This window comes from Bos javanicus, chromosome 25, assembly GCF_032452875.1.
Source record: "Bos javanicus breed banteng chromosome 25, ARS-OSU_banteng_1.0, whole genome shotgun sequence".
NCBI classification, from domain to species: domain Eukaryota; kingdom Metazoa; phylum Chordata; class Mammalia; order Artiodactyla; family Bovidae; genus Bos; species Bos javanicus.
In genome coordinates, this window is record NC_083892.1 from 26,846,035 (window position 1) to 26,860,775 (window position 14,741).

The following is a 14,741-nucleotide window of genomic DNA, read 5'->3' on the forward strand; positions in this document are numbered from 1 at the left end:
AAATCTTATTCCCTTTATTCTCTTCAACTAATCAACATGACCACCGCTGACACAACACTGCTATTGACACACAATACTCAAAAGTGGGGCCTTTCTTCACTCCACGGGGACAAGTCAGATGAGTGGGGGCAAAAGAGTCGGGGCTGCTCACCTGAGGGGCAGGTGTGATGGAACCCCACCTCTCGGTTGTGATGGTTTCGAGCTTCCCCACCATTCAGGATTCATGGCAAGTTCTCCCGGGCTCCCTTCTGACCTCCATATCCATAGCAGTTTCAAGTTTCACCCTAAGCTCAGATCAGTTTCTACTCTCCCTTCTGCTTTCACCAATGACGCTGTGACCCTGTGTTGCGCTCCTCCATAAGGGCCTGTCTAAAGAGTCAGGCTTGCGTGGAGTTGGACAGGAGGGGTTGGCTACACTCTGCCTTCCCGACTCGCTTCCGGTGGGAAAGTGCCACAATCCCCTGGGCCTTGGCCTGACCTGGTCAGAAGGACTCGATACTGCCGCCTCCCCCAGCCTGTTCCCTGCTTAGTTCCTCCCAAGATGTAGCTCGCTCTGGGAGGAAAGCAGCTGGCTAAAGGAGTTTGGGGAGGTGGGCAACAGAGAACAGGTCACACCCCAAAGGTCTCTGACTCTGCCCCCTTTCTTGCTATGAAACCCCAGACCCCAACTAATTGTGTCCACATCATCCATTCAGTACCACAGCCAAGACCCTTGGCCCTCACCCTATGACATGCGAGCACCCTCCTATGTATGCTACACCCGAGGCCTCGAAAGGCCCTCAGTCAGCCTTGACCATCCATCTTCCCCCGGACTGGCCCTGAGCCCCAAAAGCTGCTCTCCCGGACCCTTCTGGAGACTGATTCCTCAGGCCTATTTCCAAGAGGATCTGCTTCTAGTTTTACAAGGGGTTTGTTTCTACAAATGATTTTTCTTTCTGCTGCCATCTTAGAGGAAAGAAAAAACCTGCTTGGAGAATGGTCTCCTCTTCCTCAGTCTCAGAGGGACGCCTCCTCGGTCCATGCTGTCAGTAGAGGCAGGCAGGCTCCTTCTCCCCTCCTGGTGGCGCTTTCTGACCTGGCACTTGGGTGGGTGGGGCTTTATGCAGATATAATCAGGGTCTCCTCAGTCCCCCAAGACCTGCCTTTCCCTTCTCCCCAGCAGGCCTAGGCTTTTCCTCCTACAGTGTTCTAGATTTCAGCCTTTGAGTGTCATCCCTTTGGGAACAGGACAGACGGAGGGTGAAGGACTTTCACCTTTTGAACTTTTAGGTAATGGAATCAGAGGTCTCTTCCACAGGTTTGTAGGAAGCCGGGTCACCCTCTCCAGGGACGTGACTCCCCACCTGGCATCTCAGTTCTACTTGAACCACAGCACGTTACTGGGGCCGACGTGGTGTTAGTGGGCACTTCCTCCAGACCCAGCTCTGGACAGGGAGTCCTGTCCTCCTTTAAGGGTCTCTGGGGTTAAGGGGTGGGGTTCTTGTTATGGATGTTTCAAGAGTTTTGGCTCTTCGACCATTTCAGAGGACAACAGTCTCATTCCCCACCACGGGAGCAGGTTTGGCAGGGTTAATGAAAGTATGTCACTGTACGTGGTGTGTGAGGACAGGAGCCGGGCCTGGCCAGGGAGTGTGTTTCTCATCATTATGTCTCCCTCTGAAGGTTTCTGGCTAAGGAGGAGAGGAGCCAAGTGGGTGGACTCTGTCTTCTTTCCAAGACCACAGTTGGGCTGGGCTGCTGCAACCTCAGAAGGCTCCAGGTACCCAGGTGAGGAAGGTGGTCAGGTCTCCGTGTACTCTTCAGGGACCCACGGTCCAGTCTGTGGGGTATCTGGACACCCATCACTACGTGTCCTCTTGCTGGCTCGTCCTCTTGCAGCCTTGCTAACAGCTCACGTGAGAGAATGAGGTTAAAAATCAGGTTGCTGGCTAATCCAGGCTCTCGATTCTGTCCATTCTGCTGTCCCTTGTTGCCAGAGAATCAAAGGTGGTGCTCTTAAGAGAAGTCTGGCCAGAATTTGACCACACACAGACCTCGTGTCTCTGAAGGGATTTATTCTTTGGAGGTCGACTAACAAGGCTTCTCCCTCTCTGAGGACAGAATGTAAGGAAATGGGCTGCCACAGCCTCAGGACTGGTGGCAGTTAGATTGCAGGAGAAGCCTCCCGACAGTGAGACCTGAGAATGTGGCAGGAGGGACCCTCCATCCCTGGAGGCCTCGCAGCGATGTTCCCCAGCTGAGCTGGGGAGAGGGGAGTCCTGCCTGGCTCGGGGATGTGGGGAACTCTGGTGGCCTGAGCTAGGATCTGCTTGTACTTGCAGTTTGACAAGCTTCTGAAACAGGGAGGACTGGGCAGCCTGGGGTTTGTTGGGTTCCATCTCAACGGCTTCTCCACCTTGGTTCGCTTTCCTCAAAGCACTCTAACAAATCACCCTACTCTTCCTTCCTAATTTTTGTGGTGGTTTCCTAGTCTCCTTACACTTAAAACTTTTATGCTCCCCAAACTTTGGCCTTTAAACAGGCTGGACATGTTTTTTTCTTCCCATTTTGGGGGTTCTTTCTGATCAGGAGTTCCATGGGCCTCTCCCTCTCTCACACACAATCATCTAAGACTTCCCTCGTCCCCCACAGAACCCCCAGTGCCTTGAACTGGACCTTCTCTTCCCAGTTCCTGGGTCATTTCTCCTCTGGGGAATCAGAAGTTTCCTCCTCATTCCCACGCTCCTCCCCCAGCCCAGCATTTTCCTTGGTGTCATCGTCCACGGCTCTGGCAGACGGGCTCCCTCCCATACTCTTGGGGGAGAGAACGCTGTGGAGTGAGTTCATGGGAGGTCCTTCTACACCTTCTAAGGGTCACTCCTCCCAAGTCGATGCTGTCGGATTCCCTGTGCTTCCCCGACCCTATAGTTTCACTAGGTTTTCAATACAGTTTTATAGGGTTGTCTAGAGACATATTGGGACCTCTTCCTACAATTAATAGGGCTTTTATCCACTATGGTTTATAGGGTTTTTCTGCTACAGACTTAAAGGGCTTTTTTTTTCCTACATATTTATAGGGTTTCTAACCCAACAGTTTTTTTCTACTGCCTTATAAGTGGTTCCCACCAACAATTTTAAAGGGTTATTCATCACTGATGTAAAAGCACTACTTTTACCCACAATTCTTTATCCTCTTCTTCTCTACAATCTGATAGGGTTTTCCTCCTTTCCCCACGTAACTTTTGAGGAGACCCAGTGTTCCTCTCAGGAGAGAGAGGCCTCTGGTCTCCAGACCCTGTTCACAGGGTGACCCCGGGGTGGCAGCTCCTATGGAGGAGGAGGGCTGAGACTTCTGTGAAGCCATCTCCACACTCGGGGCACAAATAGGGCTTTTCTTCCAAGCTGGTTTTGGGGCTTCCCCCTTCCTCATGGCTGCTGCTCTCTGTGGGTGCGGGGGCCTCTCCCTCACCTTCCTGGCTTGTGGACAGGGTGGCTGGCTCTGGGAGGGGGTCCTCGGGTATGGGGGACTTTTCTCGAGTATGGGTCTCCTGGTGCCGGATGAGAGCCAGGCGATCGAGGAAGGAGGCCCCACAATCTGAGCAGCTGTAGGGTCTGGCCCCCAGGGGGCTCCTGAGATGCTCCAGGAGGACGGAGGAGCTCTTCCCCAGCTCTGGATTCTTCTGGGCTTTCCCGCCGGCATGAACTTTCTGGTGCAGCAGCAGCTCTGAGCTGAGGGCAAAGCTTTTTTTGCATTCGGGGCATTTAAAGGGCTTTCCACTGAGGAAGGGACTGGGCCCCGCCCCTTCCCCGAGGCCAATCCGATAATCGGGAAAGAGATAGGGCTTTTCGTTGCCGTGGGTGACCTGATGCTGGAGGAGCACCGAGCGATCCAGAAAGCTCTCGCCACAGTGCGAACAGATGTAGGACTTGGAGGAGGGCAGCCCCAGCCTGTGGCTGAAACTCTCCTGCCCGTCGGGCATTTTAAAGGGCTGTCCAGGCGGGTCGGCTCTGCCCTCCGCAGCACCGGGAAAGGAATTCCCTCCAAAAGGGAGCCTGGGGGACCGGAACTGAGGCGGCTTGGGGGCGGGGTGGGCAGGGAGGCCGTCCGAATTTTTGTAGGGGTTTTCGCCAATATGGATCCTCTGATGCTGCATGAATATGCCCTCGTCGTTGAACCCCTTCCCGCAGACCAGACACTTGTGGGGTTTGGCTCCAGGGGGTGGGGTCAGCAGGGCAGGGTCCCCAAGCCCCAGGAGGCCGTCGCCCTGAGCTCTTCGGGCCGGGGTCTTGCCCCTCTCGTGGATCACCCGATGCTGCTCCAGCTCGTGCGCCTCCAAGAAGGCCTTCCCGCAGTCGGAGCACACGAAGAGGTTCTCGTCCATGTGCGTGCGCACATGCGTGATGAGGTTGGAGCTCTGGCTGAAGCTCTTGCCGCACTCAGGGCACTTGTAGGGCTTCTCGCCCGTGTGCGTGCGCCGGTGCTGGATCAGGTGCGAGCTACGGATGAAGCTCTTGCCGCAGTCGGAGCACTTGTAGGGCTTCTCGCCCGTGTGGATGCGCTGGTGGCGGATGAGGGTGGAGCTCATGATGAAGCTCTTGCCGCAGTCGGCACAGATGTAGGGCCGCTCGCCGCGGTGGATGCGCTGGTGGTTGATGAGGTTGGAGCTGACACTGAAGCTCTTGCCGCACTCAGGGCACTTGTAGGGCCGCTCGCCCGTGTGCGTGCGCTGGTGCCGCAGCAGCGTGGCGCTCAGCGTGAAGGTCTTGCCGCACACCGGGCATTTGAAGGGGTCCTCGCGCAGGTGAGTCCGCTGGTGCTTGATGAGCGTGGAGCTGTGGCCGAAGCTCTTGCCGCACTCCAGGCATTCGTAGGGCTTCTCGCCCGTGTGCGTGCGCTGGTGCTGGGTGAGCTCCGAGCTCTGGATGAAGCTCTTGCCGCACTCGGTGCAGCGGTAGGGCTTCTCACCGGCGTGGATCTTCTGATGCTTGAGGAGGTTGTGGTTCTGGCCGAAGCGCTTGCCGCACTCGGGGCACTTGTAGGGCTTCTCGCCCGTGTGGGTGGCCTGGTGCTGGATGAGGTCCGAGCTGCGGTAGAAGGCCCGCCGGCACTCGCCGCACTTGTAGGGCTTCTCGCCTGTGTGCGAGCGCTGGTGCTTGATGAGGTTGGTGCTCTGGGTGAAGGCCTTCTCGCACTCGGTGCACTTGTAGGGCTTCTCGCCCGTGTGCGTGCGCTGGTGTTGCACCAGGTTGGAGCTCCAGCTGAAGCACTTGCCGCAGTCGGGGCACTTGTAGGGCTTCTCGCCCGTGTGCGTGCGCTGGTGCTGCACCAGGTGCGAGCTCTGCGTGAAGCTCTTCCCGCACTCGGAGCAGGTGTTGGGCCGCTCACCCGTGTGGATGCGCTGGTGCCGCAGCAGCTTGGACCACTGGCTGAAGCTCTTGCCGCACTCATTGCAAATGTAGGGCTTCTCGGCGCCGGCCGGGCGGCCTTGCACTAGCTCCCGCAGGCTGGGCTCATTGGCCGGGACCACCGGGGGGCTGTTCCAGGTGGTCAGAGTCCCCCACTGCCAACTGGCCTCACAGGCCTTGGTCCAGTCTGACGGGGTCGGGACTACCTCGGGGGAGGGGGTGTCCAGAGGGGTCTGGTGGTCCGAGGGGTTGGCGTGACCCAGCGGGGCCGGGGCATCCTGGGGGCCAGAGGCATCCTGGGAGGGTGTCTCCAGGGGCATCTCTGATGGGTCCTTGAATTCTGGGCTCTGATCTGGATCTCCCAAGATGACCTCCTCCCCAGAACTTTCCTGCTGAGTGCTCTCCTCTTCGTTCCCACTCTCTGCACCTACAGAGAGAAAGGGAGTCTCCAGCCCCCATCTCCTTTCAGAATCGGGGGCAGGCCTCACTTCCCTCCTCCCGGGGTTTCTCCCAGAGCCTGCACCCCTCCCTGAATGGGGCCACTCTCTCCTCAGGACCGCCGTCCCTTCTTGTGTCCCTCACCTGGGTGACCATCGTCCGGGCTCTGTCCAGGATCCTGCAGATCTGGGCCCCAGAGCGCCGTCTCAGGTTCCATCCCGGAACTCAGGGCTGTCCAGTGCTCCAGGGACCCTGGGGGTGGGGTGGGGCAGGGAGCTGAGCCCCGGTCTGCTTTGACTCCCCCAGCCCCACTCCCCCATCTGCCCCATCCCCAGCCCTTATTTCTCCTGATGTGAACTGTAGTCTCCTACCTCCCCATTTTTCTGTGCCTTGGTTCTCACGGCAACCCCCTCCCCCTGTAGGCCTGCCTTCTGCTCCAGAGCTTAAGATCACCACTAAGCAAGTAGGTGAATTTGAGTATAATTAAAAGCTCGTCAGTCATAACCCTTTGAACCCAGACTGGGGGCTGGAGAAGCATCTGACGCCCACGGGAAAAGGAGGCTCTCACCCCACCCCTCAGATGCCCAGAGGCTGGGAAACCTGTTATTTTGTTAATCAGAGGAAGCTCATTAAGACTCTAATTTTCCTCCTTAATGGGGCTGCTAATTGGGACCAATAAACTTTGCTTATGAGCCCCACAGAGAACCAAGACTAGCTGGAACACTTAAAGAGTTAAAAAAAAAAAAAAGTAATAACCACCCTGATTTCCCTGAGGGGACAGACAGGGCATTCCAAAAGACTGGAGCACTTTCCCGTTATCTAAGCACAGAAAGAAAGAGGAAGCTAGGGCTAGAGGTAGGGAGAGGGGGCAGTTTAAAGCCATCAGGGACTTCTGCAGAAACTACTTTGAGAGGGAAATGGAAAGGAAAAGAGAGACAGGATGAATGCATGCAGACCACCTGGCATGTGACAGCAGACACAGTGCCTGCCGTATGGTCCTCATCATCTCACCCCCAATCAGGTTGTCCATTTTCCTGATTAGGAAACCAATGCCCAGTGAGATTTCTTCAAGGTCACAGGCTGGGAAGTAGCAGGGCTAAGACCAGAAATGCAAGATTCTGTGTCTGGCATGTCCTGGCCTCTAAGAGAGGGAGATGACCTTGAAAGTCATGTGAAACTCACAAACGCAGGCAGATGGGGAAAGACAGCTCAGTCAGAGCCTGCTGGCCATGGGAAAGGGCTGGAGAAATTCCTGGGACCAGGTTTCCCTGGCTATGAAAGAAGGGGTTGGATCCTGACAACCCAGAGCTCTGAACAAGAAACAGAACACTCCTGGCTGAAGCCTTCCACTATGGTTCCATCCTGGCATCCCTTCTTCTAATCCATTTTCTCTTTTGTTGCTGCTGTACTCCATCCCTAACACGTACTAGGTGTCCAGTAAATTCTGGATGAATGAATGAGATGCCCCTTGCTCCTAGAGAACCTCTTTGGTCCAGTGCTTTGGAGAGGATGGCAGCAGAGGAACAGGAGCTCAGAGTGAAACACAGGCAGCTGTCACTCCCAAAACGGTGATAAGATTCCGGGATGAGGGAACAGGGCCTCAGAAGCTAAGTGCGAGAACTCTCTACAACGTTTAGACCCTTAAGAGAGACCCTGTGGGGGCCTGGGCTTTGGGTGGCCATGTGCAAAGACTCCAGAGGAGGCTGTGGGGTGGTAACCAAACTGAAGCAGGAGCTAGCTGAACCCAGGAGAGACAGGAGTTAGATTTTAGGAAGTAAATGAATTTCTTCATCTCTGCAGCTTCTTAGGCTCTGAGAATCCCCCACCCCCATCCGTAAGTGTCTGTGGGGAGGTGGCAGCCGCGATTTCTGCTAAGCTGGGGGCTGCCTGCCTATTTTGAAGAGGCCTGCTGTGTTTGCTGAGGACAGGTGAGCACTCATCTACCTTGATGTCTCTGGAAAAATTCAAACTCAGCGGTCCGGGGTAGAAGGGAAAGGGTTAATGACAAGGCCCACATGGAGCAGGAAAGTGGGGAGACCGAGGGAGGTGAGAGGTGCTCGGGCCTGCACGGGTCTCGACCTCAAGCCACCCCCACTGCGAAGGGAGAGGGAGGGCAGAAGAGCAGGAGGCTGCCTCCCAGAGAGGTGTGGAGAGCGGCCCAGGGTAACCCTGACATGGAGGCAGCTGCGGGAATGCAGCCACCCTGGCCCCGGTCCCCCCACGCCCGCACCGGCCCAGACCCTGGACTTCGGCTCCAGCCGGTCCCCGCGACCCTCCTTCCTTTCTCCAACCCCGAGCCCGGCATCCTCCCCTCCCCCGCCCCCCGGGGGCACCCAGGATTCCCGGCTCCCCCGCGGCGCCCCAGCCCCCGGCCCGGCCGAATTCCCTCTTCCCAGAATGCTCACGCCCTCCCCTCCCCCACAGCCAGACCCTCGCGCTCTTCCCAGAATCCTCGGCCCTCGCGGCCCCTGCCCGGCCCCCACCCCTACCCCGGGCGGCCGGGGGGCGGGGGAGGGGGCTCACGCCCGGGCCCGGGCCCCCGGCCTCCCGCGCCCCATTGTTCCCCGGCGGCCGTCCCGGGCCCTCCGGGCCACCCCCCCGGGAACCCAGGCGTCCCCCACTCACGGCTCTGGGGTCTGGGAAAGGCCGGAAGGCAGGATCCAGCCCCAGGGGACTTAACCCCTTGAATGCCCTGCCTCGGTGGGCGGGCTAGATGCCGAGGACTCTAGGGTCCTTCTCAAGGGGTGATCCCAAGCTGAGGACCCGGGGACCAGTTCAGGGTGACTGGGACGGAGCAGGAAGTGACCCCAGCTTCCCGGGCCCCTCTAGCCTGGAGTCAGAGCATCAGCTCTATGGGATTTAACCCTTTGCCTCCCACAGCCTGGGAAAAAAAGGAGGACGAGGAAGCCGGGAGGTGGCGGAGACGGCGCCCCTCTCTCCGTCTCCAGTGGGAGCTGATTCTCGGGGGGAACCGAGATGCCAGTGAGGGGCTCCGGATTTCTGGCCACCCTGCATCTGGCAGGGGCTCCGCCTGCCGCTCCCAGAAAGCCCGAGCTCTGATTTGGTGGCTGCTGGTCCCCTGGGGTCTGCCTTTGTTGGGACTCAGACCCACGAAGGGGTCTTGGATGTCTGGGTTGTGGGTTGGGATTAGGGGCTGGCCGGCCACACTTGGAGATGGAACATCTACAGACGAAAAAAACGGCTTAGTTGAAATAAGTGGCAGCAGCAAGCATTTGGGCTAAGGGGACCAGCACAGCCAGGAGAGATTTGTGGCAACCTGTGTCCCTGGCCCCAGCCTCCCTGGCAAGTGTGTGCCCGCCCCCGGGGCCCCAATTAGCTCTCCTTAGAGGAGGAAACTGAGGCCTGGTTGTGGCAGGAGAGAGGAGGGCCAGAGCCTTTCCCAGTAGCTCCTGGGGCACCCAGCTCAGAGCAAGAGAAAAACCCAGGTGGCCTCCCAAGGCCAGTTTATGTGGGCTCCCAATGCTTATAGCCTTGATCTCTTTTCCTCCTCACTCCAATCCACGATCATCCCCATTTTACAGGACAGGAAACTAAGGTGTGGGATGTGAGGCCATGCCATTATTTCAATTGAAAACATTTGTATATGGAAGCCTATTACCTCTGGGCACTGTGGGGAACAGAAAGGTGGGGAGACCTCAGAGTTGAACAAAAGCTGGGCTCTCTACCCTCAAGAACTCAGAAGGTTTGAGTGTGTGTGTGTGTTAAACACAAAGGAATTACAGGAGAACGTGAGTTCTGTCTGTTCAGAGACATGAGTGCGCTGGAGCCAGAGGAGGAACAAACCGTCAGAAATTGCTATGGTGGACGCAGCTTCTCTGGGCCTACGTCTGCCGTTAGAGTGTATGGTCAGCAGGACAAGAGGCCCCGCTGGGCCTGCCTCTGTTCCTTATCAGCACTGTCACCTTCCACCTGCTCTAGCAGCCATATCTCCATCTTATCCTTGGCTTCCAACACCTTTGATACCTCGCTGTCACCTCAGGGTCTTGCTCCTCCTGAGCCCCCTTCCCCTGTGTTTCTTGCAGCATGTTTCACCCCAACACTATCGGCCCCTCCTGCACGCACGGAGGTTAAGAGCAGCTCCATCCGGGCAGGGGCCTGGCCTCTTGTCATCACTGCCATCAGAACAGTGACTGGCAGGTAGTAGGTGCCCAGTGCACGGAATGAAGTCATCCTCCTGCCTCTTCCATCTGTTTCTGGATCAATCCCCAAGCTGGACACATGGGGTAGAGGTGGGCAGAACCTCCAGGGCACAGTCACGTTCATTCACAGACATCCCCATTCTCGCCCCCTCTCTCTGAGGGATGTGTGAGAGGGAGGCCCACATGGGATCAGAAAGGCTGGTGGGCAGATCTGACCTCCAAGGCTCTCTCCAGCCCTCCCCGGGCTACAGAAGTCTGACCGGGCCCTTGGGCAGTGGTGGGCAGGAAAGCTGTACCCAAGAGGCTCACAGAAAGAGGTGAATTTGACCTACAAGATTTTTGTCTCTCTCTTTTTTTAACTGAATAAATTGCCACCTTTAAAAAATTGGTACATTTCAGGACTTCCCTGGTGGCTCAGTGGTTAAGAATCTGCCTTACAATGCAAGAGACACTGATTCAATCCCTGACCTGGGAAGATCCCACACGCTGTAGAGCAGCTAAGCTCGTGTGCTGTAACTATTGAGCCTGTGCTCTAGAGCCCGGGGGGCCGCAACTACTAAACTCACGTGCTGCAGCTGCTGAAGCGCCTGCACCCGAGCCTGCACCACAACAGCAGAAGCCACTGTAATGGGAAACCCACACACTGCAGCTAGAGAGGAGCCCACACAGCAACGAAGACCCAGTGCAGCCAAAAATAAATACACTTTTACATGATTACCCCCAAATTGGTACGTTTCATATAAAAATTCGAATTTTGGAAAATCCAAAGATGTGGCAACATCACCCAAATTTTCACATGGTGACAGCTGGCTGGGTGGTCGGGTCCTTCTTTAGTAGGACACTGACTTTCCAGTTTGTCACAGTCCTTGTCACTCCATTGCGTCCCCACCTGTGAGACTGAAAGGTAGTTTCAATATATTAATCATCTTTCATTGTTGATACTCCAGCACCCACGTAACAGTAGCTATTAATTCTGTACCCTTTGCTCTAGGTTCACCAGGTTCAGAATGATAAATAGAATGATGATATCTGCTGACGTGGTTCCATTGATGATGCCAGGCACTGTCCCAAGGGTTTACATGTAATTCCACAAACCTTCACAACAACTCATGAAACCATTATTATTATTATTTGAGGATAGAGTGAGTCACTGGGACACAAGTTTCTAGGAATGAGATAAATTCAAACCCAGGCATGCTGACTTCAGAAACATCATGGCTCTTAACCATGACTCAGGTTGGCTGTGTGTGTGTGTGTGTCTGGGACCACAGGGTAAACCTCTCGACCCCACCATTCTCTCCTCCACTAGCTCCAGAAGCTGGAGAGAGGAATTGGGAAGGGCGGGCACCCTGGGTGGGCCAAGCCATTCTCCAGACAGATTCCTGTCCTACTTCTAGGGAGGCAGAGGGCGCTCTGAAGGTGGGGGTGTGCTGTTGCCTATAGTCAGATGGCACAGTAGCCATGAAGGAGACCCTCCTGCCAGGGAAATTTCTGGAAGGATGAGGATTGACTCCTTGCCTTTCATGGACAGCCCACTGCCATGTTCTTCTTGGCCACAGCTCACCAGCCTCCTGTGTGACCCCTTAATACACGACCTTGTGCCCAGAGGCCAGGTTACACTGAGAGCAGTAAGGTCCTGAAGGTGGTTAGGTGTGTGTCTGTGTTCAGTCATGTCGCCCTCTTTGCAACCCCATGGACTGCACCCTGCCAGGCTCCTCTGTCCATGGAATTTTCCAGACAAAGGTATTGGAGTGGGTTGCCATTTCCTGCTCCAGAGGATCTTCCTGACTCAGGGGCTGAACCCGAGTCTCTTGTGTCTCCTGCATTGACAGGCAGGTTCTTTATCACTGTTGCCGCCCTGTGATCCCCTGGAGGTGGATCCTGGTCAAAACCCTGCTCCATCTTCACTGCCAGTGTGGTCTTGGGCAACTCACTTTGCCTCTTAGAGATTTAGCTACCTCTTCTTTGGAAAGAGGATAAGCCTTGTTTTCCAAGGGACGGGAGGGTTACCTGAGGTGATGCAAGAATTCAGAGCTGACCAGCTCTAGCCAGGTCTGCCTCAGTCCTCCTTGTCAGAGTGCACAGCCCTCAGCCTGGTGGGCAGGAAAGCCAGGAATCTGGAAACCGTGTCCTGGGTCATCTGGGAGGATGTGGGGCCATGACTAGACATCCCCTGCTTTGTGGATAGGAATGCTCTCAAGGCAGGAGGCAAGGGCTGGGAAGGTGAAGCCAGAGGAGGCCACTCACCTCACCACCCCAGGCACCTTGCTGTGAGGACACCTTTCTAGCCACAGGCAGAAAGGCTGCCAGACGCTGCCACCAGAAAAGGATGGCCCTTCTACCCCCAAGATATGCATGCTGGAGGCGTGCAGGCCCCTGTGGGTCTCCTGGGCACCAAGCCTTTCTGTGTCTCCCACTTTGATTACAGCAAACAGCCTTCATTCAGCCTCCATGACCTTCCCTCAGTTCCAATGGGCAGATTCAAGTAGTTGTTACTTAGGAAAGGGAGTCGATGGGAGACTGAGGAGAAGCACTCATAAGCAGCCTTGAGAGCAAGGGCCTATTTCCCCATCAAGCCCTGGTTGGGGAACAAAAATCCCCAAAGTCGTGCGGCCAAACAACAACAAAAAAAACTGAGTGACATATATTCTCAGAGATGTTCATTAAAGTTTTACGTGTAAGAGCACAAAATTGAGGCAATGTAAATATTCAACCACAGGAAAAATAACTCAGCACAATATAGTATAGGTGGTAGATACGGGAGGAATTGTACATACAGCTATTAAAAGTACGGCTGTGAACGACTTCCCTGGTGGTAGAGTGGATAGGAATCCGCCTGCCAATGCAGGGGACACAGGTTCAGTTCCTGGTCTGGGAAGACTCCACATGCAGAGAGCAACTAAGCCCGTGCGCCACAACTCCTGAGCCTGCATGCTGCAACTACTGAAGCCTGGGTGCCTAGAGCCTGCACTCCACAGCAAGAGAAGCCAGCGTGGTGAGAAGCCTGTGCATCTCAAGGGAAAAGAGCCCCCACTTGCTTCAAGTAGGGAAGGCCCACGCACAGCCACAAAGACCCAGAGCAACGAAAAAGAAATAAATAAAATAATTTTTAAACTATATGACTGTGAAGGCAATGAAGAAACAAAAACTGACAATTAAGTTTTTAAAGCTTAGAAAAACAGAAGAAGGAAATATAATAATAGGCAAAAATGGTTGAACTAGGGGCAGGTAAAAAATGAGTGAGTTCATTTGTTAACTGAAGTACAGTTGACTTACAATACTGTGTGATTTTCAGGTGTATGATTTGATTTTCACATATTTAGTATGGCTATACTACTTATCTAGTGCAAAATCCCCAATATATTATTTCTTGCCTTTGTGATAATAGCCACAAACAGGCATGAGGTGATATCTCACTGTTGCATTGATTTGCTTTCTGTTAATAATTGGTGATGTTGAACATCTTTTCACGTGCCTGTTGACCATCTGTACAGCTTCTTTGGAAAAATATCTGTTCAGCCCCTCTGCCCATTGTTTAAATTGACTGCTGCGGGCTCTCTAGTTGTGGCACACAGGCTCTGGAGTGCTGCATACAGGCTTAGTTTCTCTGCAACACGTGGGATCTTAGTTCCCCGTGTGCGTGTGAAGTCACATTAGTTGTGTCTGACTCTTTGTGATGCTATGGACCGTAGCTCTCCAAACTCCTCTGTCCATGGGATTCTCCAGGCAAGAATACTGGAGTGGGTTGCCATTTCCTTCTCCAGAGGATCTTCCTGACCCAGGGATTGAACCCGCATCTCTTAAGTCTTGTGCACTGGCGAGCGGGTTCTTTACCACTAGCGCCACCCACTAGGGATCAAAGCCACAGCCCCCACATTGGAAGGCAGATTCTTAATCACTGAACCATGTAGGTTGTCTTTTCATTGTATCGATGGTCTCCTTTGTTGTGCAGAAACTCTTTAGTTTGATGTAGTCCTATTGCTTTATTTTTGCTTTTGTTTTTCTTGTCTGAGGAGTCATATCTAGAAAGATATTGCTAAGACCATGCATGACACCTCTTAGACGAGGGTTCAGAATGAATGAGCACTGTGTCACTGTCAATCCCTATTCTTGTATTCACTGGGTAAGTGACATGAATGTTGTCTGGTTGTATGGTTCTTTGTGGGCTCCTAGTGATCACCACCAGAGAAGGCAATGGCACCCCACTCCAGTACTCTTGCCTGGAAAATCCCATGCATGGAGGAGCCTGGAAAGCTGCAGTCCATGGGGTCGCTGAGGGTCGGACACGACTGAGCGACTTCACTTTTCACTTTCATGCATTGGAGAAGGAAATGGCAACCCACTCCAGTGTTATTGCCTGGAGAATCCCAGAGACAGGGGAGCCTGGTGGGCTGCCGTCTATGGGGTTGCACAGAGTCGGACATGACTGAAGTGACTTAGCAGCAGCAGCAGCAGTGATCACCACTTTCCTATGGGAACCTTAGGGGTTGAGCTTTGTAAGGTTATTATCACTTGACTGATGCCCTCTTTTTTTTTTGGCCATACTACATCTTATTTCCCTGACCAGAGATTGAACGCAGGAACTCTGCAGTGGAAATATGGAGTCCTAACCGCTGGACCACCAGGTAAGTGAAAGTCCCTAACTGATGCCTTTGGACTGCTGAGAGATCCTTGTTTTGCTCTGTAGGTTTGTTTATTTCCAAATACTGTTTCATGTGGAGAACTGTGAAGTCAGATATGTAGCCTTTCTCTAAGATT

At 54.4% G+C, this 14,741-nt stretch overlaps 1 protein-coding gene and 1 long non-coding RNA gene across 3 annotated transcripts in view; one reads left to right on the plus strand and one right to left on the minus strand.

The window, feature by feature from the left end:
* Nucleotides 1-14,741, minus strand: part of ZNF629 (zinc finger protein 629) — a 25,216-nt gene continuing 10,475 nt past the window's right edge. Inside the window, exons 1-3 of one of the 2 annotated variants that reach the window (XM_061401700.1) lie at nt 7,251-8,190; nt 5,968-6,075; nt 1-5,812 (exon numbers count right to left, since the gene is read on the minus strand). In XM_061401700.1, coding sequence (XP_061257684.1) covers nt 3,279-5,812; nt 5,968-6,040 — 2,607 coding nt within the window. In that variant the 5' untranslated portion in view covers nt 6,041-6,075; nt 7,251-8,190 and the 3' untranslated portion in view covers nt 1-3,278. Of the gene's footprint in view, nt 5,813-5,967; nt 6,076-7,250; nt 8,191-14,741 lie in introns of those variants that run through there. The other variant, XM_061401699.1, reaches the window with a different exon arrangement.
* Nucleotides 7,670-14,741, plus strand: part of LOC133238510 (uncharacterized) — a 24,974-nt gene continuing 17,902 nt past the window's right edge. The window contains exons 1-2 of the long non-coding RNA XR_009733546.1: nt 7,670-7,751; nt 14,551-14,608. This is a non-coding gene — a long non-coding RNA (uncharacterized LOC133238510). The remainder of the gene's footprint in view (nt 7,752-14,550; nt 14,609-14,741) is intronic.